At 43.0% G+C, this 23,726-nt stretch overlaps 1 protein-coding gene across 1 annotated transcript in view; it reads left to right on the top strand.

Annotated features, from left to right (window-relative positions):
• The window catches only part of SMC2 (structural maintenance of chromosomes 2), a 180,977-nt gene that overhangs the window by 156,217 nt on the left and 1,034 nt on the right, over positions 1–23,726 (top strand). Inside the window, exons 3-24 of the mRNA XM_056848058.1 lie at positions 1,225–1,374; positions 1,552–1,674; positions 3,978–4,016; positions 4,108–4,218; positions 4,502–4,546; positions 5,541–5,774; positions 6,888–7,037; positions 8,330–8,563; positions 9,116–9,275; positions 9,805–9,922; positions 10,691–10,829; positions 11,598–11,717; positions 12,499–12,703; positions 13,108–13,243; positions 13,858–13,982; positions 15,544–15,737; positions 17,170–17,313; positions 17,755–17,949; positions 19,091–19,291; positions 20,301–20,417; positions 21,006–21,166; positions 23,199–23,346. Of these exons, the coding sequence (XP_056704036.1) occupies positions 1,225–1,374; positions 1,552–1,674; positions 3,978–4,016; positions 4,108–4,218; positions 4,502–4,546; positions 5,541–5,774; positions 6,888–7,037; positions 8,330–8,563; positions 9,116–9,275; positions 9,805–9,922; positions 10,691–10,829; positions 11,598–11,717; positions 12,499–12,703; positions 13,108–13,243; positions 13,858–13,982; positions 15,544–15,737; positions 17,170–17,313; positions 17,755–17,949; positions 19,091–19,291; positions 20,301–20,417; positions 21,006–21,166; positions 23,199–23,346 (3,249 nt within the window). The remainder of the gene's footprint in view (positions 1–1,224; positions 1,375–1,551; positions 1,675–3,977; positions 4,017–4,107; positions 4,219–4,501; positions 4,547–5,540; positions 5,775–6,887; positions 7,038–8,329; positions 8,564–9,115; positions 9,276–9,804; positions 9,923–10,690; positions 10,830–11,597; positions 11,718–12,498; positions 12,704–13,107; positions 13,244–13,857; positions 13,983–15,543; positions 15,738–17,169; positions 17,314–17,754; positions 17,950–19,090; positions 19,292–20,300; positions 20,418–21,005; positions 21,167–23,198; positions 23,347–23,726) is intronic.

The raw sequence follows: 23,726 nt of genomic DNA, 5'->3' as shown, positions 1-23,726 counted from the left end.
TTTCATGGTCAGAGCTCATTGGTTCTTGTAGGTTATCTGAGCTGTGTGACCGTGGTCACACAGAAAATACCAAGACCACGGTCACGCAGCACAGATGGTGTGGGAATTACTCTATAAGTAAGCATAGGTGAGTTCTTTTTCTAGTAAAAGGTACCTCAACAGTATAGAGAGAAAGCAATTTCTAGTCATATCTGATTTTAGGGGATGAGGACCCTTATTGTCTGAGGTATGGCCAAAAACATACAATTTTTATTTATGTTGAATTTTCCTTGGCCTTGCAGTGTTAAAACAATTTTTTAAAGTTATTGAGCTGTACTTAACTTCTTCTATTAGGTATCCACATTGGACCATTAGAAAAAAATAAATTCAAAGTAGCAGCAGTATAGTAATTTTTATGAGAGTCAACAGAAACAGCACAAAGTAGTGAGCAAGCTTTTGAGTTCTGCAGAGCTCTTTTTCTAGATGTTGAGTACAAAATACAATGTGGTGAGGGGACAGGATTGAAGAAAAGAGGTTTCGGGGTGTGATGTCTTAAAACAGTGCAAGATGAGGTATTACAGAACTGCCTCAATTACTGGATGAAATTGCCTTTCTGTTACAGTAGCTCTTGGTGCAACTTGAAATCTCTTGTATCTGAAGTATACTCTCTCTTTCTCTTCCTGTTGCATCCTGTGGATTGTATTGATTTATATAAGCTATGTAATCCACCTTGAGTCTCAGTGAAAAAGGCGGACTATAAATAGTGTAAATAAATAAACTTGTAAATAAATTTTGTAAATAAATATTTAGTGAAATTTAATTGGGTCTGTTAAAAGGTATTGTACTGCATCATTTTTTAAATTAAAGGTTCTAGAAATTTGTATCATGAAACTGACCTTTTTAAACATTACCTCTATTGTCATCATTTTCCCCTTGGGCTATACAAAATGTTGTTTTTTCCAGTCAGTGGGTTAATATCCAAGTAAGAGGATCTGAGACTGTCATATATAAACACAAACCACCAGTCAAATGTTTTTATCTGCACCTGTGTTTTGATTGTGGGATCCTACATGGCGGGGGGAGGGTTGGGGTCACTGGGGATGTTGGGGAGGTAGTTGTTAATTTCCTGCATTGTGCAGGGGGTTGGACTAGATGACCCTGGTGGTCCCTTCCAACTCTATGATTCTATGTGTAGTGTAAAGATGTCAGTCCTGGTGGAAATAACGGCTCCTTTAATATTTTCAGGTACGGGCTTCCAACTTGCAGGATCTCGTTTATAAAAATGGCCAGGCTGGAATTTCTAAGGCTACCGTATCAATCAGTTTTGATAATTCTGACAAGAAGCAGAGTCCATTAGGATTTGAGAATCATGACGAGATTACAGTCACAAGACAGGTGAGCCAATTTTTGGACACTTGCCGGTTCTATGCATCTTATATCCTGAACAGAAAATCACACCAAAAAAAAAAACGTTAGAGATATTACAGAATTTTTTTTTTTAGAATAGCCATGCAAGCTAAATATAAACTTTATTTTGCTACAATAATGAGGCCTTTCTTTTCCCTGCTCAAGGTGGTGATTGGAGGCAGAAATAAATATCTAATCAACGGTGTGAATGCAAACAACACTAGAGTGCAGGATCTTTTTTGTTCTATTGGACTGAATGTCAACAATCCTCATTTTCTTATAATGCAGGTACAGTATGTATGCTTATGAATCTGCTCATCGTTCTTCCTTTTCCTGTTGTATTAACTGCTTAAGAATTTGCAGCAAGGCGTTTTGCACCTGAGCAAAACCTGGTGTGTAAAGAAAATATGATCTGAACGCATGCATTTTCTTGAATGCTTTGGGGATAGTGTCTACAGCAGGATTGTCAAACTCCATTGTTACAAGGGCCGGATATGATATAAATGTCACTTGGTTGGGCCGGGCCATGTCTTGCCAGCCCACATCGAGAGCGGAAGGGGTGGCTAACTTGCAGGCCGGATAAGAGCTCTCAAGGGGCCAAAACCAGCCCTTGGGATTTACGTTTGACACCCCTGAAATACAGTGTCGATACTGATTTCTGAGGATGCTTTAATGAAAAGTTCAATAAGAGCCCTGCTCTACCAACTGCCATTTGTTGAATTGAACACTGTAGAAATTGGTGAGACTTGCAAAAAAAAAACTGTCATAGAATTGTACAATGTGAATTTCTTTTTAAATATTTATACCCCATATTCTGTTAAATAGTAGAAATAACTACTTGATCCCTATGCCCTGTTTGCCCTCTGGGGCAACTGGTTGGCCACAGTGTGAAACAGCATACTGGCCTAGTTGGACAACTGGTATGATCCAGCAGGCTCTTCATGTTCTTACTATGAAACTGTCCACCTTCTTTTTCTTGCAAGTAGGCCTTTTATCCCCTTCTGGATGCACACCTTAACGTGGTGAGGGGGTTTGTGTGTGTCAGGGAAGCTGAGAGCAATACTGTAAGGGGTCTAGACTCTATCAAGAGACTAAACTCGTAGCACAGTCACTCAAGACGGAATGGTCACAGCTGAGACACCAGACAAAGATGCATCCACCCCCTTAAGGGATCAATGGCCACGTCCACAGAAGAGAACAGGCAGTTCCAATGGGGATGGGGGCAGAGGAATCCCTGAAGGTTAGCTACTGGGCAGCAGCAATAGTGGAAGGTGACACTGGCGGAGGATCTTTCGTAGACAACGGCAGTGCCACTACGGCTAACCCTGGTTAGTACTGCGCAGAAGAAGGCACTGGTAAACCACTTCTCACCAACCTTTACCTTGAAAACCCTATGATGAGACAATCCAAAATGAAAAAAGATATAGTGCTGGAAGATGGGACCTCCAGGTCGGATGGCACTCAATCTGCTACTGGGGTAGAGCAGAGGACAAGTACGAGTAGCGCCGTTCTTAATGATGCAATTGGACTAAAGCCGAAAGGACGTTCAGTGGTTGACATGAACAGATGCAAAAGGAAAGTCCGAAGCTGTTCGACGCATATAATAGGAACATGGAATGTGAAAAGCATGAATCAGGGTAAGCTTGAAATTGTTAAAAAAGAAATAGAACGTATGGACTGGAAAAGACAGTCATGCTAGGAAACGTTGAGGACAGCAGGAAAAGAGGAAGAAGCCACAGCCTTCAATTTGCAAGATCTGAGCAAGGCTGTCAAAAATAGGACATTTTGGAGGACTTTCATTCATAGGGTCGCCATGAGTTGGAAGCGACTTGACGGCACTTAACACACACACAGGCCTTTTATGCACAGGGGATCAAATATCCATTGGCAGATTTCTGCAAAGCATTTATGTGTCTGGTATCTATGACATTCTATTGCCAGTTAATCCTTAACAAAAACATGAAATACATTTTAAATGAACCAACTTATTTTAGTAATACAACGCTTCAGCACCCTTTAAAAACGTTAGCTTTGAAATTAACCTGCTTTTAAAATATTCCTTTAGAAGCGGAGACCATCATTTTAAACTTATGCTAGGTTTTGGGGCACCCATCTAATCCACTCTGCATACGAGTGTGCGGAAGACCTTGCCCACAGTTTGAGTGCAGAGTACATGCCAGGAGCCGTGACTTGGAGGACACCAATCCCAGCATCCTTATCTCTGAGACCCATCTAAAACCACAGGCCAGAAAATAAGAGCAGCATTTCCTCAAAGTATTAGGATAATGAAGTACTGGGGAGTGCAGCGATCTCAACATATCTAATATAATAGAATTGTCTGTCAGGAGGATTCTATCTACCTAGCTCTTGGCTACTAGAAATCGTCCTTCAGGATCCTACCCTCCCTGAAATGTTGTGCCCCGCCTTCCCAGCAAGGGGGTCCCACAGTTCACTAGGATTAAATTGGTGGTTCTCAGACATAGCTTTTAGAACGTAAATAACATCTACTGCATACGTTGATTTCACCATGTAAGAAAAAAGTTAAACGTACCTGATATCATTAGGTGATTATTTTGCCTTTCTATTGGTAGGGACGGATTACCAAAGTTCTCAATATGAAACCTCCAGAGGTAAAGTTCCTTTTCATTTGTATGCATCTATAACTTTTTGAAGGTTGCCCATGATCTCGCCTGAAGTTGCAATATGTTTTCCCCCCACTAGATTTTGTCTATGATTGAAGAAGCAGCTGGGACAAGGATGTATGAGTGCAAGAAAATAGCTGCTCAGAAAACCATAGAGAAAAAAGAAGCAAAGCTCAAAGAAATTTGCACGGTATTCAGTGTTTGCAATAGTGACCCCTTGCATTGTGGACTGAATTAGCAGGGATGAAATGGCTGCTAAAGCGTCTTAAAGTGGGGCTTGACTTTAAAGGCCGCTATTCCTCTTAAAGAGGAACAAGAGATGCTTTGTGACCCTTTCCTGCTTTGAACTGACTGGCATCTTGAAAAAATGTCTTACTCTTTTATCATTAAGCTGAATTGCTGCCTACTTGTTTATAATATGAAGAACGAACTTGTGAAATCCAAACCAAGTACACTCTGATCTTTGTTAACAGATTCTGGAGGAAGAAATCACACCCACCTTACAGAAACTGAAAGAGGTATTTCTTATTTGAATTGAAATAGTTTTGGTCTCCTCTCTCCCCTTCAACTTGAAGGTGTGTTAGCAGAAGTTCTAAGTTATTGAGAAGGTCTGTCATTTTGATAAGATTAAGTTTTGACATTCGTTATGATAACATGAGGCTTGACAAGCGCCAGCTTGCCAAGAAATTTCATTGCTGTACCTAGGATTAGAAATACAAAACCCTGAAAGGCTGACTCTTAAACTTTTGGGCTGGCTCCTAGAGTCGAATGTTTGTCAAGGCCTGTGTTAACACACACACACACACACACACATATATATATTTGTTAAACCTTATTAATATCCTTGACACATGGCAAGAGTTCTATGCTTGCCTCTACATGAAGAGCATGACACGGAACAGCTCCATAAGGGACAGAACTGCATGCAGGTGCCTAGATGGAAATCAGTTGCTGGATGATCGAGTGTGAGATTAAGGAGGTCCTGTCCTTAAAATGAATCACTCTTTCTGAGTGTGTGTACACACAGGCAACAGTTCAAATGCTTACCTAGCCATTATTGGTGGCCAGTAATCTGAAGGTCCTTACGAAATACATCAACATAGTTTGTTCCAGAGGGTAGCTTTTGTATCCAGCTGTTCTACTGCAGACCGAGTCCAGTAGCACCTTAGAGACTGCCCAAAGCCGGTGCAGAGTCCCCACTCTGGGGTTCCTGCCACCAGGACCAGACTTTTCGGTGGTGAGTCAGATCACCCCAAATACCCCCACAGGTCCCCACAGAGGCCAGGTGTGGCCAGGACTCAGCTGGGGGGGGTAGCATGTCAGGGACAAGTGGAGGAGCCTGCAGCCGCAGCCAGAGGGGCACCAGCCTGGAATAGGGTCCCTGGTGCTACTGGACTCAAATCTAGCCGATTGACATCATTTGAGTATCGCTGGCCATTTCCCCCTCTTTGTTTTGCTTTGGTTTGTCCTGTCAACAAACGATGGCTGATGTGTATTGGTTATTCTCTTCAGGAACGATCCTCTTACTTGGAATACCAGAAGGTCATGCGAGAGACAGAGCACCTGAGCCGTTTGTACGTTGCATATCAGTTTGTGTTAGCCGAAGAAACCAAGGCCCATTCTGCCGATGTGCTGAAGGAAATGGAAGTCACCATTGCAAAATGTAAAGAGGAAATAGCTGAGAATGAGAAGGCGGTGAAGGAACTCAGCAAAGAAATAGCCGAAATGGAAAAGAAAAGGGACCAAGTAATAACATTTAAACTTTTTTTTTAATGCCAATAAAAGTAATAATAATTTTTTGTCTGGTTTTTATGCGCTCAACAGGCAATACTTAATATTTTGTTCCTTTATAATTTGAGAAATACTTCCGTTCATCAGATAGGACTGCAGTTGATATGAAACAAGTATTTGATGGCTAACCGAGCAACTCTTTAGCAGCAGCTTAGCAGCAGAGTTTGTGTGTGTGTGTTCAATCCTTGGGCTCTGTGTTTAAGGGACCCAGGGTACTTGGAGTTGACAAAGAATTAAGATGGACAGTTGGGTTTGAGGCAAGGCTAATTTGACATAAGGCACCACTTAATACAGAGTGGCCTGAAATAGTTCCCCCCCGAAATTGAGCATCACAATGCTGCTTCAAATATATCTTAAAGCACAATGTTATAAACATTTGAAAATATTTGACCAACTGGCAATCTTCTAAAAGTAATCATCCCAATAATATATAAGACAGTCATAAAATGTGTGGATTTTTTTACATTCCCTTTGTCAGACTTAAATATTTGTGTTTACATTAGAAAAGATCTTTTCCTCTGAAAAGTTAAGTATCTTGTGTTTTCCTCAACTATTTAAATTTAAAATGCTGTTCTTTTAATTAAAAAAAATTCTTAAGTAAGACTCCTTTGGACTTTCAAGTTACATGGTTGCATTTGCAAATGAACATTTCAGAAAAACAAACAGTACAAAATAACTTATTCACAAAATATTCAGATAGTACCTCTATCTAAAACAGAAAATACACATGCTAGCAAGAAGCCCATCTGCTGAGAGGAATGTTTGAAATTTGAAGCATTTTGTGAAATGGTGTCTTATTGTTTTGAAACATGCAAATAGGGAAGAGGATGAAGGGAAAGGACTGGTTTATTTGCTGCTGATGCTGCCCCAATGGCTCTAAACTTTGCATCATGAGAGATTTTTCTGTATTGCTTTTTCTTGGGGCATTTGTGGGGGGGGGGCTCTTTCCCAGGGGGAGAAGGTCAAGTTCTTCACTTTCTGGCAGTAATGTTTGTGGCAGCTGAGATGTGATAGACATCTCAATTTTAAAAAAATAACGTTTGACTTTAGCTTTAAAAATATTTGTAGGAATTTGGTGGTGTGCTTCGTTCACTGGAAGATGCTCTTACAGAAGTTCAGAGAACGGATACCAAAGTGCAAAGCACTCTGGATATCAAAAAAGAAAACCTGAAAAAAGAAGAAAAAGCGCATAAAGATCTGGTTAAAAACATGGAAGAGGTAAGAGTTCTAGAGTAACTGTTTCAGTTACAACCTGTGCTTCATTTTGTACACTAGTATGCACTGCAGACATGCTTATTCTTCAATATATTTGAAATATGCAACACAGTAAATGCTACTTTTCTACAGCTATCTGATAGCATTTTAAACACCAACAAAGAAAACCAAGCAGGACTTGTTAAAGAAATCGGGGCTGCCTACGTTGCAGATATGTTGAGTTACACCACATGTATCCACATCTGCATAATTGTGAGGGAAATTCATACTGATTGCTGTGGCAAGAAAGACAAACCATGTTTTCCTGCTGCATGTATATGAAATACACAGGAAAAAATATGTTACTGGCTATGTATGCTACATGTACTGTACATGTGTATCTGCTGAACTGCAAACTCCAATTCTGTTTTGTGGTGTGAAAGAAACTGCTTAGAGCGGATGAGTAATACTGCTTCATGCCACTGGATTCCAAGTGGTAGACCCAGCTGACTGTGCAAGCATGTTTCTTTTGCTGTCTTTGCATGTGCTAAAAAGTGTAGTATGCTTCAGCCCTGCTCAGATACATATACAGTACTTTATTATATCTCTTACTTACCTATGGAAACTGGGAATTTCAGTGTAGCTTAAAATTCTGTGATTTTTGCATTCAGCACCAGCTGAAATATTCATTCTCAGAGGTGGAGTTTCATAGACAAAAATTTGAAATAACTCTGAAATTCCTTTGTGAAAATGAGGGAAATGTAATTATACAGGATTTAGAGATTTGGACCACTGCCTGCTCTTTATGGTGATATTGTTAAGGCTGGAATCCTACACATGCATATTTAAGAAATAGTTTCCATCAAAGTCAATTAGAGTTACCTTTAAAAAGAGATACTTCAAGTACAGTTGCGCATACCCACTGGGATTTTGGATTTATTTTTCTTTGAACAGTCAACTCTCCGTGCCATTTCACAGGCTGATTTTGAAAGCCCCTCTGTTTTGAAAGTGGTTCTGCTATGAAGCATTGGAGCTCGCTGTTTGAGAAGCACGCTGCCCACTTTGGCCCACAAAGCTGGTCTGGAAGGCATCCCAGTGATGGTTAAAACTGGGCAGTGCATGCTGCCGGTTCTGGTCTAGAGTTCGCGAGACGGCTAGTTGGCTTTTGTTTGCCTTCTCTGTGATAGGGTTGTTGCTGTGGTTTCTGATTCCCAGAAATTGTTATGTCTTTTTGTGTGTTTTGATTGCTATTAAAATTATTTTAAATTATATTCTCTTAAACAGATGGCTTCATTACATGAGCTCTTTTGTTTCAGGATTCTAAAGTTTTGGTGGCAAAAGAAAAAGAAGTAAAGAAGATAACTGATGCCCTGAGTTCTCTTCAGGAGGCCAACAATTCAGACATTGCGGCTTCGGCTGCTGCAGAGAAACACTTCAGAGCTGTGTCTGCTGGTCTGTCCAGCAGCGAAGATGGGGAGGATGCTACTCTCGCTGGACAGATGATGGCTTGTAAAAACCAGATAAGCAAAGCAGAAACTGAAGCTAAACAGGTACAGATTTTCTTAGGACACCTTAAAGCCGGGGTCCCCAACCTTTTAGAGCCTTTGGAATTTTGAGAGGCCATGGTGAGCACCACCCCAAAGTGGCTGCCACAGAGGGTGGAGTCAGACTCAAAATAGCTGCCACAGGAGGTAGAGCCAAATGGAATTCCCACTTCCTCACACCTCCTGGGAAGAAGAAAATCCTGAAGGACAAATCAAACCACACAATGACTTCGGAAAACCCAAGTTCTCTCCAGTGGAAAACCCTTTCATTTGAATGAGGGCAGCCATTAACAAGTCATGTGTTACAATAGCAATACACACTTTCTGAAAAGCTTGGTGGGTGCTAAGGGAAGCACTGGCAGGTGCAATCTTGGGGGACCCTGTCTTAAAGGAGAACGTTTATTGTGCTATGAGCTTTTTGTAGAGTTGCAATAAGGGGGTTAACATCTCCCAGTTGTGTCTCCTGGGCTACTCAGGAGCAAGGGGAGGTGGTGTTGATGTAGTCTGTAGGGACTCTGTCACCCTAGCACAATGCCCTGTCATGGACTTCCTTTGCAGGCTCACATGAAGTTGAAACATGCCCAGCAAGAGCTGAAGACCAAACAGGCTGAAGTGAAAAAGATGGACGCTGGCTACAAGAAAGATCAGGACGCATTTGAAGCTGTCAAAAAGCAGAAAGAGAAACTAGAGCATGAAATGAAGAAGCTCAACTACGAAGGTTTGTTTCATCAACTGAATGTTATGACAGTTTGAAGACTGGGAAGGGGGAGGTACCAAGAGCGAGCAAAAAACTTGTGATCCTAAGAAATGTGTACTTTGCCGTGATAGAAGGCTGTTGAAAAGGAGTCACTACAAAAATATATGGGGGCTTTTCACAGGCAGGGGTTTGGTTTTGTCTACCCAGAGCTGTGTGTCTGAGAAGAAATAGAAAACAATTCCACCCTAGTGATTAGCAAAGATAACATTAGCCACAGATGCAACCTTATTGCCACGTGTGGGCCAGCACGCACAAATTGAAACATCACAGGAGCCATGTGGAATGCTTACACAGGCAAGTGCTCTTATCCAAGGGTCATATCACATCTAAATTGGGTCCTAGTCTGATTCATGTCCTGTGGTGCTTAAATAAAAGTTGCTACCAGTTTATACGTTCTAGCCAATGTAATATTGAGCATTTCCTTCTAAAAACCTCATGGTGAACCTTGTAAACAGATGCTGAGTGAATTGTTTTTGTTTGGCTGCTCTAGACAAAAAAGAAGAGAACCTTCTCCAAAAACAAAGGGACCTGTCTCGTGTGGTGAACCAGCTGAGAGAGTCCTATGAGGCTTTAATGGCCAGATTCCCCAATTTACGCTTTGAATACAGGTAGAACTCAGAACTGCCTGCCTTTAAAAAAAAAAACCACTGAAGCGGAGGAGAAAAGAAATTGAGCAGTCTGATATTTAATGTATGATCCCTGTTCTAGTTTAAAAATTACTCATTTGACAAGATACTTTAGACAAAAGAGGCCAATTCATTGACGAATCTAATCCACATTCTCAATCCCTCACTCAAGTGTGTTTTTGGATCTTTTCCTGTGACTATAAACAAGGTTTGAGAGGATTAACCCTGGTGAGATCTGTCTCAGGTCTTCAAGTAACCCCTAAAAGGGTTGCCAACTTCCAGGTACTAGCTGGAGATCTCCCGCTATTACAACTGATCTCCAGCCAATCTAGATCAGTTTCCCTGGAGAAAATGGCCGCTTTGGCAATTGGACTCTATAGTATTGAAGTCCCTCCCCAAACCCCGCCCCAAAAACCTTCCGCTGGTGGTGAAGAGGGACCTGGCAACCCTATCTAAAAGGGATTCTTCAAGTGATTAGTATTTCTTTTCTCCTACTTAATGTCATCCTGGCCCTTGGAATAGGTGGTGAAAAATGAATGTTTTGGGGCATAAAGAGTGTGGTGGTTCCCTTACCTCACAGTTGGGAAGTTGTGGGACTAATGGGGCATCTAGAGTCTGTCTTGTATATTGATGCTTTAGGAAATAGCTATTCCATAGTTCTCTTAATGGCATATGCACTTCTTTTCACAAGCCTCCTACGCCTCACAGGGACTTCTGTGAATTGCTAACAGGTATACATTTGTTTTTAAGGGATCCAGAAAAAAACTGGGACTCTGGTCATGTGAAAGGGCTTGTTGCATCTCTGATTACTGTGAAAGAGGCCTCCACAGCAACAGCGCTAGAAGTGGTTGCTGGGGGTCGACTCTACAATGTTGTAGTGGACACTGAGGTATGTTTCTCATATATTTAACTAAATGGAAAGTATCCAGTCTCCTGTGAACTTTCCACCGATTATCTGCCAGTAAGCCCGCGTTTTAAGAGCCCCATGGCACAGAGTGGAAAGCTGCAGTACTGCAGTCCAAGCTCTGCTCACGACCTGAGTTCAATCCCAATGGAAGTTGGCTCAGGTAGCCGGCTCAAGGTTGACTTAGCCTTCCATCCTTCCGAGATCGGTAAAATGGGTACCCAGTTTGCTGGGGGTAAAGGGAAGATGACTGGGGAAGGCACTGGCAAACCACCCCGTAAACAAAGTCTGCCTAGTAAACGTCGGGATGTGACGTCACTCCATGGGTCAGGAATGACCTGGTGCTTGCACAGGGGACTACCTTTACCTTTCACAGCAAGGGGCTTTCAAGGCAGGGGACCTTTACCTTTAAGCCTGCGTTTGCCACTGACTCAACAGGGAGTTGCAGCTAACCAGGTCCGTCATGAGTGTACGTCCCTGTGGGCATGTCCCATTCATGAGTTTCAGTTTTAGATGTATGCCCAAGAATGTTGTATGTCGATAATGTATTTTTCATGAGCACAACCATTATTAGTGAGATCCCAGGTGCATAGGTAAGCTAGTTCATAGCATCCATACAGGTCACTACATAACACAGGTGTTGGTTAATGTAACCCTTTAAAAAGTTTGACTGATTTTAAGCCTTTCATTTATCAGAAGGCATAAACTAAATGGTTTGGCACTCAAATGTGGATATTTTTAACCTTGTATTAGGTTACTGGCAAAAAGCTCCTAGAAAAGGGTGAGCTGAAGCGTCGATATACCATCATTCCATTGAACAAAATTTCAGCAAGGTGTGTTGGGAAAGAAGCTGTCAAAGTGGCCAAAAACATGGTAAGGCCCTAACCACAAAACCCCCTCAGTAATTTCTACAGTCTGATTATGTCAGGCTGTTTTATGCATGGCATAGATCGTGATGGGTAGCCGTGTTAGTCAATCTGTAGCAGATAGATACCTGAGGTAGATAGATACCTGAAGTATCTGAAGAAGTGAGCTGAGACTCACGAAAGCTCATACCCTGCCAGAAATTTTGTTAGTCTTTAAGGTGCTGCTGGACTCTTGTTCTTTTCTCATGCATGGCATGTATAACAAATTTTCTTACCATATATTTTTTGCAGAGGAAGGCCCTGGCAAACCACCTCTGTTAGTCTCTTGCCATGAAAACCCCAAAAGGGGTCGCCATAAGTTGGCTGCGACTTGATGGCACTTTACACACACACACACACACACATATTTTTTTTTACGTTTCTATTTTCTGTAATACGCCTTTTTCCTGTTTAACCATAGTCTTTAAAAGCCTATGTTACAGTCTCTGGGTGTGTGTTTAAGCACAGTTACCCTGAGCTGGGTGTAGGTAATTTTGCCCATCTCCTGGACTTCATGGTCCCCATCTCAGCAGTGAGTTGGTGGGAGGTCATTGGATAGTTGGTCTGATCTGCTGCCAGTTCTGTGTGCCAGTATTCGTATTGTATCCTTCGAACGACTTGTTATGCCAATAAAGGTTTTTCAATTGAATTGTATTGTATCCATTGGTTTGGAGTGAACTCTTGAGGCAGGCTCTTTCCCCCATCTTATCTCATTGTACAGTGTCAGTGCTTTTTCTCTTGAACACTAGGTTGGGGAGGACAATGTCCATCTGGCTCTTTCTCTGGTGGGATATGAATCTGAAGTGCAAAAGGCGATGGAGTATGTTTTTGGGGGCACCCTGGTTTGTGATAACATGGACAATGCCAAGAAAGTCACCTTTGACAAAAAGATAATGACCAAAACCGTCACTCTTGGGGGAGACACTTTTGATCCTCAGGGCACACTGACTGGAGGTAACCTCATCTGCATTATACTATACTTTTATAGTATGAAACTAAGTGAGTGTTTTAGCTATACTGATAGATGGTCTAGACAGTAGAAGACCTGTAACTGGTTCTTCTTTGAGGGGTTGCTGGTTTAATGCTGACAGCAGCTCCTTAGGGTGGGAGAATCAGATCGGGGGGGGGGGGGTACATTGAGGGGTGGGGTTAGTATCCTAACTGTACTGTTCTCCTGTCATAAATTATTCTTCTGGAGCTCTTTGCTCCACGTATGATAACAGATACCATCCACCATTGTATCTAGTTTGGCCCAAAAATGGGCTTTTCTTTTTGGAATAACCATATTGGTCTCACACAGGGGAACTGGCCCCTCCATTCAAGCAAGTATTCCAGTCTCTTTTTCCACTCTGAGCCAGGTGCGCGATCGCAGTCTGCATCGGTTTTGTGCAGGCTCCAGGAAGTGAAAGGCGTGCGAGAGCAGCTGGAAGCAAAGGAGGCGGAGCTGCAGTTGATAGGACAGGAACTGTCTGCTCTGAAGGAGACGGCTGAGAAGTAAGCCCTGACCCCGGTTCTCTTGGGACAGAGAAGTATAAAGAGCTTCTCTTCTAAGTCCTTTCCAGGGAGAAGAAGCAGAATACAGATACTACATGCCATCTTCCTTCTAGAGAGGGAGCTTGGTGTGGTGACTAGAATCAGATTAGGATCTGGGAGACCCGGGCTTGAGTCCCCCACTCTGCCATGGAAGCTTGCTGGGTTGGGCCTGTCTCACCTACCTCACAGGGTGACTATGAGGATAAAATAGAGAAGGGTAGAATGATGGATGCCACCCATGGGCCTCTTGCAGGAAGGGTGGAATAGAAATGTACTAAATAAATAGCTCAAGCAGCTCAAACAAACCATGACGCACAAGCTCCCTCAGGGTTTTTTCCCCCCTTCTGGAAGCTTTCTGTAGTAATGCTTTTTCTGCACTAGTCAACACAATTGCAGAACTTGCACCGCCAACTGAATTGTTAAGAAAATGTTTAGGTAATCAAAACAACACTTGGGTTTTTTCCTCCCAGTATGATAATGTTGATTAGAAACTACTACTAAGATCCAATTCTTTTTTTTTTTAAGCCTTCGCTGATAAGTTGAAATCTTTGTTCTTAATGACTGCCTCTGTTAAGGTACCATCGTCTGAAGCAGCAGTGGGAGATGAAATCTGAAGAGGCTGAGCTGCTGCAAACCAAGCTGCAGCAAAGTGCCTACCACAAGCAGCAGGAGGAGCTGGACGCTCTGAAAAGAACCATTGGTGAGAAGAAACCGTGGCCTGCCTTGTCTGTCCAGGCTGTCATCTTGGGCGGGAGTCAGCAAACCAGGTTTTTTTTCCTCTCAGTGCCCTTAGGAGGGAGGAAACAACATGTTAATAGTTGTAATTCTGGTAACCTGGCAGCTTGAATTTGATCATTTTGTTTATCAGTTTCTTCAATGGTCAAAAGATGGGTTTCAGTCTAATATTTATTGACCCGCTAAAGGAAAATCCTCCTGTTTTAGCTGCTGGAAGATCTAAAAAAACAACTAACAAAATGGCAGCTCTGTAGAGGCTCACAACTAGGGTTGCCATTTACCTGGTTTTGGTGGGCATTCTCCTGCTTTCACAGGGCCCCCACACACACACTTTCCTCCAAGCAGTGGGAGGGAAATGAGAGAGGGAATAGCGTTGTGCACACTGCAACATCACTTCCTGCAAAAACCTGGAAGTGATGGCGTGGCCACTTCACAATGCTCAAGGAATGCCCTAAACCTCTATGGTCTTTATCATAGAAATTCGAAGCATCGCATTGTGGTCATGATGTCATTTCTGGGTTTTCATAGGAAATGACATCACAACTTGGTTTTTCAAGGGTTCTGCCCCTGAAAATTCCCACTATTTGTGGTAGCCAAGCTGGCAATGCTATTCACAACCCGCCTGACTCATGGGTTGAGACCAATGACATATGCAGTCGGTAGCACATTTGTGGGGAGCTAAAGCCACTACATGAACATTATTGCTAAACAGCAACCAAATGGGGAGAGGGAGCCAGCAAGCGTCGGGACAGCAGCAGCCAGAATTACAGTGTAGGCACCCAATTGCTAAGTGCCCAAGAGCTTTTAGTGCAGGATGATGGCATCATCCACTCATGCTGGGCCCTGCTGGATGTTCAACAGCGGCACATTTCTGCAGTGCAACCCCAGCTGCCAGCAAGCAATGCCTACCAGTAAGGATGTGGGCTGCCCCCTTCCAGCTTGGCTGCTGCTCAGTTGTGCTTAGTAACTCCTGTAAATGTTCCACCTGGTCCCTCAAGGTTTGCACAACTGCTGGACCTGGCTAGCAAAACTCTGATCTTTGGAAAAAGAGTTGAAAACATTAGTGGTCCTACCATATAAAGAGCAAGCTTACTTTTTTTTTAATTGTGATGCTTTGAGACACCACAGTTAAGCAAGGGAGAGGAACTTGGGGAATGATTTTAAGCCAATTGCTTAAGTTCTGCACTGAGCTTCTACATCCTTCCAGTTACAGGAGCCTAGAGGCTTGCAGCCTGTGACCTTTCTGGAGCCAGGATCACACCGGGATGTGGCTTCTGTGTTCTTGAGGGTGGTTCTGTTCATTTAAATTGTATTTTTGGTACTTTGTAAGTCATTTTATGGTCCTCCTTGGGAAGAACAGCAGGATAAAATGCCTAAATAAACAAACTAGGGGTTTTACTTTCCAGGTTTTCAGAAACAAAAACTTTCAAATGTGCGTGTGTCCCCGTCTCCCTCTCTCTTAATGCATTATTGCTATAAGTCCCTTCTGCATGAAAGCCTTGAATCAACACTGTCTTCTTCTTCAGAGGAAAGTGAGGAGTCTTTAAAGACAACCAAAGAGGTTCAGAAAAAAGCAGAAGAGAAACTAAGAGTGCTCGAAGACAAGATGAAGAATGCAGAAGCAGAACGGGAGAAGGAGCTGAAAGATGCCCAACGGAAGCTGGATGATGCCAAGAAAAAGGCTGATAGTTCTAGCAAAAAGATGAAAGGAAAGGAGCAGGTAAAACTCTTTAATGCTAATGCAACAAAGCCATTAAGCAGCATTGAAAAGCGGTATGTTCATTATTTAGTGTCGTCTCCCATCGTTCCTCAAAAGATTTCACAGTGGCATGCATGGTTGTCTATTCAGTCCCATGCTGTTCCCCATTTTATCCTCAATAGCCCTGTGAGGTAGTTTAGGCTGAGCGAGTAACGGGCCGAAGTTCACCAGGTGACTTTTGTGGCATGGTGGGGATTTGCTCCTGGGCCTTCCAGTTCTTTTCTAACCACTGCAACACAAGTTTGGTTGACTGAATCTTCCCTTGAAGGAACTCAGAGTTTTGTGTTCCCTCACAAAGCTATTGTGAGGCTAGGCAGAGGATGGTCTCCACCTAACGGATTTCACAACCAAGCTCAGTGGATTTGCACATTCTAATCCAGCTATATCTCTGCAACATCACACTGCTGGTGTTTCCCGTTGCTGTTACCTTGTATTGTTAACAGAATTTTAATATATATATATATTTTGCAAGGGAGTTGTCAGTCACTGAATGTTCACAAACAGACGAAGGTGGCTTGGGGTGTTGTCTGAACTAGACTTCCCCACTGCCCTGAGCACAGGAACATGAAACTTTGCACGTGGTTTGTGCTTTCAGTTTTGTCATTTAAGACAACAGTGGATATTCTGGTATTGTTATAAAGTCATAGTTTGCAAAGCATGCTTAGGGAAATCTTGAGTTTCCTTAGAAACGTATCCCAGAGTTCATAGCTGATGAGATCAAAAATGCTTCTCTGAAAAACCCCAACACTTCCCCTGCATAGGAATATTGTGTGTATTCTAGGACTTGTGCTCAGCTTATGTGGGGCTATGGAGAGGCACAACAGAACCCACTGGCACATGAACTAAGAACACGAACATGTGCATTCGCATGTCTTAAAGCCCCAGAATCCTCTTGAATGAGCAAAGATTCTATCACAACACTCATGGGTTTCTTAAAACTTTTTTTCCTTTTTATTTAAACATGTACAGGTTTCTTGAGTACGTTAACTCTAAAATTTAATTTTAAATTTTAAATTAAATTTTAAAAAGTGAAAGGGTACAATGGTGTGGAAAAAGCTCGGCAGAAAATAGTTACATGGGGGAGGGGATTTCCCCCCCCACACACACACACAATTTGTTTCCTTTAGAGATGCCAATCCAGGCCTAAAAATAGTGCATTATATATGAAATGTTGCATAGGGAAACAAGGGGGAGGACCAGAGTGGAGAAAACCACAGCTGTAACAAGGGGAAAGGAGATTTTGATAAGTAGACATAGGAATGTTGACGTAGCCGTGCTTCCATGGAGGAAGAAAACTCTGTTCTCACCGATTCCAAGAGGGAGACCCAGTCTGCTTGATCAAAAACAAGTCCAGTCCTTTAATATGTGTGCGTAAAACGCTCTTTTTCTTCAGGAGGTTGAAGCACTGGTGTTGGAACTTGAAGAGCTGAAACGAGAACAAGCCTCTTATAAGCAACAGATTGATGCCGTGAACAAAGCTATTAAATCCTTCCAGGAGCAGATTGAGGCAATATCGGTTGAGGTGGCAAAGAACAAGGTGAGTCCTCTCAACCCAAATTAACCGGAGAGGCACTCAGTGTGACACGGCAGAATCCGTTTGCAAACGATTGTTGAAGTGCCTTGCAAGTGGATTGTCCATTGTGTGTGAGAGTGCCCTGGTGACCCCGCAGATGCCTCTGGGGAGCCTATATGCAGGGCTTGAAGGCAACACCCACCCTTCACTGTTCTCTCCTCAGCAACTGGTACTCAGTGACCTGCTGACTTTGAGCACAGATGTTCCCTTTAAACCATTGTGACTATTAAGCAGTATAAACCAGAGGAGGCCCTTCCCCGCACCGTGTGGTGGCTTCTGGGCTTTCCCCAAGGATCTGCCAGTCACTGCGCCCCGTTCTATAGCTTCTTTGCATGTGCCATGTCCCTTACCCCGCCCTCCTGCAGAGGTGATCCGAAGGAGATTATTGTCTTGCTGCCTGTTCAGGAGTGTGTGAAGAAGGCTCAAGAGGAGCTGGCTGAGCAAAAGGCGGTGGTAATGGCCCAGGATAAAGCAATCAGAGCCAAGTCTGCAGAAGCCATAAAATACAAAGAACAGAATAATGAGTTGCATCTTAAGATCAAAGAACTGGAACATAACATCAGTAAGCACAAGCGGGAGGCTTCTGATGCTTCTGCAAAGGTACGTTTGCATCTGTGGTCAAGATTTCTACTCCTGATATTTTATGTGGGTTTAAAAACTCACTCTTCCCATGACCTGCTACATCAGCTTATATCTCCATCATTTTTTAAAAAAATGTGTGAAGTTGTATGCTGCTTTTCCAGGCACGCTCAAAGCAAGAATTCATTCTGCCAGTTTGAGTTAACAGAGGTTCCACCCTTGTAGCTGGCACATTTGCAAAGCAGTTGGGCAGGAGTGAGAGCTTGCTTGGGCAGGCCCAGGCGTGGCTGGGAAAAAGTTAGGCAGCACCTCTGCTCTGCTGGCCACAGTTCAGCGCGTTAGGTATGCTCAAGCCCTTTGATCTCAAGCAGCTGAAGCCTGATGGGAGGGGGCTTTCTGCACTGTTTGATGAGATTAGGGAGGCATCGACAGAGACCAGGTGTTTCATATTATAGCGTGCCAGTAGGTTAGAATCGAAAATAAAATGCATGAACAGAGCTGCATTTTAAGGGATATAAGACAGCCCAAAGACACACAATGTTTCTCTCCTTTCTATCTCACATTCTCCATTGCAGTCCCTTAATGTATTATAACTTAAAGCCTTTGTGATTCTGTTAGTAAATGAAGGATCCCATAGAGAAGTTCCCCATATTTCAGTCTACGGATCAGTCATCTGCAAAGATAAACTTTTCCATTTCATATTTTTTTAAAAATGCAACACAGTAGCCTAACCTACTGTAAAATGGGGGATCAGACTTGATTTTATGCTACTGGTATTTTCTCTACTTTCTTTCCCTCCCGCCCCAGTAACTTGGTGAAGTGTTTTCTCTGGCTGGATAAAAAATTGGAAGCGCGCTTCTCTCGCTATTGATGCTTCTAAGCTTCTCCCACACTTGCCCAGCTGTATCACAGGGACACGTCAGGGAATTCCTGTACTGCCACTGTTGGGATGATGCCGCTGCCTAGATTTCGGCAGATTTGGTGCCCGGAGGAGCATGTGGATGCATCACACCAGACGGCTTAATCTGCAAGCTACTTTTCAACCCCCTTGTGGCGTGCTTGGTTAGCAGCCACGTTAAACGCTTGCAGGATATTTTCCCCAGTGTACAGGGGATGCTTTAGTAGACGGTCTCCACTGGTTTCTTCATGTGTGTGTTAACAGGTAGCCAAAATGCTTAAAGACTACGAATGGATAGCTGCAGAGAAGCACCTTTTTGGCCAGCCGAACACCGCTTATGATTTCAAAACAAACAATCCAAAAGAAGCTGGTCAAAGGCTGCAGAAGCTGCAGGAAAAGAAAGAGAAGCTGGGCAGGAATGTGAACATGAGAGCGATGAACATGCTTTCCGAGGCTGAGGAACGAGTAAGTAGCGCAGAGGCCAGTCTTCTCCTGTCACAGTTTATCCTATCGTGCCATATTACGTTGTCCTGCTTTGACATGGGAGCAGCAGATTTTGTGTGTTAACATCCAGGCCGCATGTCATAGATGTTCTGCCCACTGGTTTGCTTTAGATGCCTATATAAGCAGCGGGTGCCTGTGTTTTTCTGCGAAAGGCTGTGAAATCTACTTGACTCTAAGCCATGAGAACATGAGAGAGATCCTGCTGGGTCAGGCCAGTGGTCCATCTAGTCTGACATCCTTTTTCAAATAGTGACCAACTAGTTGCCCAGCAGGGTACAGAGACCAAAGCCTGATGTTGCCTCCTAGTGCTACAGAGGTTTATTGCCTCTGAAGATGATGGTTCCCTTTAGTTACCATGGCTGGTAGTCACAGACAAACCTATCTTTCATCAATTTGTCTAATCCCCTTCTAAATCTGTCTGTTCGTGTCCATTACTACATCCTCCAGCCATGAATTTAATTACTTATTGAGTAGAGAAGTACTTCTGTTTGCCTGTCCTGAAACCATTCATGGTGTCACTTCAAATCTCATGGTCTAATGCCATTAAGGAAGGGATGTTACTATACATTCCTTATAGATGAGAAATTTAAATTATTTGGTCTCCAGTGATGTTTGCCTGTTGGTGCTGGAATGCCTACTCATGTGATATCACAGTAGCTAAATTTATAGCAGTAAGAGAGAGATTGTGATGAGTTTTGTGTTGCATCACAGTTGGTCAACTAACAAAAGACAGGCCCTATTGCCAGTTTCAGAGTTTTTATCTCAAATGGATTCTACAATTCCAAAGAATCAGCCTCACATTAAAACCACTGCAGTGTTGGTTCATACCGGCACTCCACCAAATGAATTTGAAGAACTGGGCACTTTTTTTTAAAAAAAAAAGCTAAACCGCAAGCTCTAACACTAAAGTTGAATTTGTCTTTTGCCAGATCATTTGAAAATGTTTGCTGAAAATGTCTTCTTGTTTTAGTACAATGACTTAATGAAGAAGAAAAGAATTGTTGAGAATGACAAGTCTAAAATCCTAGCGACTATTGCAGAACTTGACCAAAAGAAAAATGAAACTTTAAACATTGCCTGGCAAAAGGTAGGTCCCCTTCCCTCCAGCATGTGGCTGTCAGTCTCATTCTGAGAGCATTTCATTGTATCAGCCTGTTATGATTCATTAACCAAGGATATACTATTGTATCTGATTCCCTACCCAGCATGGACAAATGCTGTATTAGACACTAAAAAGGTAAAGGTCCTCTGTGCAAGCACAGAGGGGTGACGTCACATCCTGACGTTTACTAGGCAGACTTTGTTTACGGGGTGGTTTGCCAGTGCCTTCCCCAGTCATCTTCCCTTTACCCCCAGCAAGCTGGGTCCTCATTTTACCGACCTTGGAAGGATGGAAGGCTGAGTCAACCTTGAGCTGGCTACCTGAAACCGACTTCCGTCGGGATTGAACTCAGGTCGAGAGCAGAGCTTGGACTGCTGTACTGCAGCTTAACGCTCTGCGCCACGGGGCTCCTCATTAGACACTAAAAGAGCTGCAAAATAAAAATACATTTTTGTAAATGGTCTTGCAATGAACGTTCTAAATGTTCTGACTCTCGTTTCAGGCAAAATGTACTGTTTATAAGCACTGTTAACGATCTAGAAACATGATGGGTTTGTGTTTTGCTTTTTCTAGGTAAACAAAGACTTTGGCTCAATTTTCTCAACGCTTCTGCCAGGGGCCAATGCTATGTTGTCCCCTCCTGAAGGGCAAACTGTCCTAGATGGTCTGGAATTCAGAGTTGCCTTGGGGAACACCTGGAAGGAAAACTTAACTGAACTAAGTGGGGGGCAAAGGTGAATCTCGGGGAGGGGGGGAATTGCTCAACAGCATAGGTTAGACATTTTCTTCTCACACTATTCCTTAATTATCTTTCTCTTTTATCCTGAAGTGCACAGGAAGCTTCTCTTTTTAGTAAACATTGTTCCATAGTAAAGTCAGTGTTGACCTATTCAATTTTTTTGAATAGTGGTACCAAGCGGCGGAAGGGGAGGGGCCGTGGCTCAGTGGTAGAGCCTCTGCTTGGCATGCAGAAGGTCCCAGGTTCAATCCCTGGCATCTCCAGTTAAATGGACTAGGCAAGTAGGTGATGTGAAAGACCTCTGCCTGAGACCCTGGAGAGCCGCTGCCTGTCTGAGTAGACAATTCTGACTTCGATGAACCCAGGGTCTGATTCAGTATAAGGAAGCTTCATGTGGAAGTTTGTCAGGCTGCAGGCTGGGCGGCTCCAGTTCCCCGCTCCAGCCCCTCTGTCCCCACCCTGCCGTCCTTCGGTGTGCAAGACTCAGTGCAGGGGAGAGTGGCTCCCCAACCCCTGGCTTAGACATGTGGGAACTGAGAGTCTGGTGGGTGCTGCTAGGCACGTTGGGTGCCAATTCTGCCCAGTTGCTTTTTCAAAAGTTCCCAAGTCTTCTAATAGACAGATATAATTCAGTTTGGCGTCATACCTTGCATAATAACTCACCTACAACAAAACAATACTCTAGCAATGTTTGTTAAGTGGAAATTAGATGGACATTAATTTTTTGCTTTTGGTGGATTTGAACAACCAATGAAAACTCACAAAAACAGCACTTTTCAGTCTGCGAAATTTGTGTGTCTGCCGAAGCTGTCCATTGGTGTTGCTTCACTATCAAGGAATGAGGCGACTCCAGGAAACTACAGCTGTGAAGTAGCAGAATCAAACCGCAAAGTTGAACTTAAACAAATAGTAGATTCCTGGATTGAACCAGTGAAGAATGTTTTCATAATTATCACCATGGTACTGGCAACTATATTTTATTAGACCCAATTAAGTGTTGTTGGAACAAAATATGACATCTCATTACTAAAGAAGATCAGCATAATTATTGCAGGACTAATAGTCACAGTTGCTGCCGTGATTGGCTGCATACTGTTCGCATGTCCAAGGAGCTCTCGCCAGCCCTCCCACACTGTTGTTTCAACTACGTGCATGTTAAAATTGGCTGGTCTAATGAGAGAAGGGCTCACATAAAGTGATAGCCAGAAGAAGAAACTTTTTTCCTTTTGTTTTGTTTGTTTGGGTGGGGGGTGTTTTTTTTTTTCATAAGTGTATTACAGGACTGAAAAATGAAGGTAGATTGTACCAGATAAGGGTGTTTTAACAGAATGCATACTTATTTTGTGTGTATGCAAAAATGTACTTCTAAGTACCACATTAATGTTAAGATGCATTCTGTTAAACAGAGCTTCTGCCTGAAATGTTGAAGACCTGCTACGGGGGTATGCGTCACCTTGCTCCCTGACACCTTGTGGTTGGCTCCGCCTCTGTGTCAGAAGTCCAAAGGCTTAAAAGGGTTGGGGACCCCGGCTTTAGGCAAACAGCTTTGAGTCTTGCACACCTCTGGATCAGCTGCTATTACTAGGATTACTGAGAGAATGTGAATAGCAGCGTGCCCTCATGTAGAAACAAAATCCATCCATCACCCAAACCATGATACCTGTGCTCCAAGAAGTCTTGAGTGTAACATAAAGGGAGAAAAAAATAAACTTTTAAATTTCATATTCGTCAACCATTCAGTCCATATGGTGCAATAACCCTCTCTACACAATGTTCTTCGTACAATACGAATTCCCAGTTTCTGCCTGGAGCTGTTCTTATCAAAATGAACTATCAGTTTTGAGGGTATCTATACTCAAATTTGTAAAAACCAATAAGGTCCAATTTAGTCATTTAAACAATCTCTACAAAGTGGTGGGTGGTTTTTTTAACAAACTGTGCTTGGAGGAAATGACAAAAATATTTTTTTCTATCTAGGCAACAAACTTGAGTCACCTGGTCACATCTAAGATTTCCTTTTTTTTCAGATCTCTGGTGGCTTTGTCTCTGATCTTGGCCATGCTTCTCTTCAAACCTGCTCCAATTTACATTTTAGATGAGGTGGATGCTGCACTCGATCTCTCCCATACCCAGAATATTGGGCAGATGCTTCGTACTCACTTCAGACATTCCCAGGTAAGAGATGGCTGATAGCGGTGGTTACATTCCACAGGGGGTATCTCCTGCCGCAAGTACTTCTAAATTGTGAAAGTGTTCCAGTCCTAGCTATTATAATGTGTGTGTGTAAAGTGCTGTCAAGTCGCAGCCGACTTATGGCAACCCCTTATGGGGTTTTCATGGCAAGAGACCAACAGAGGTGGTTTGCCAGTGCCTTCCTCTGCATAGCAACCCTGGTATTCCTTGGTGGTCTCCCATCCAAATACTAACCAGGGCTGACCCTGCTTAGCTTCCGAGATCTGACGAAATCGGGCTGTACCATGCTGCCTTCCCTCCTAGCTATTATATTAGGTGCTGTGGAACACAGGCAGGATAGTGCTGCTGCAGTCGTCTTGTTT

This window comes from Euleptes europaea, chromosome 4 (genome assembly GCF_029931775.1).
Source record: "Euleptes europaea isolate rEulEur1 chromosome 4, rEulEur1.hap1, whole genome shotgun sequence".
In the NCBI taxonomy this organism is placed as follows: Eukaryota; Metazoa; Chordata; class Lepidosauria; order Squamata; family Sphaerodactylidae; genus Euleptes; species Euleptes europaea.
This window is presented reverse-complemented; position numbering and strand designations above follow the sequence as displayed.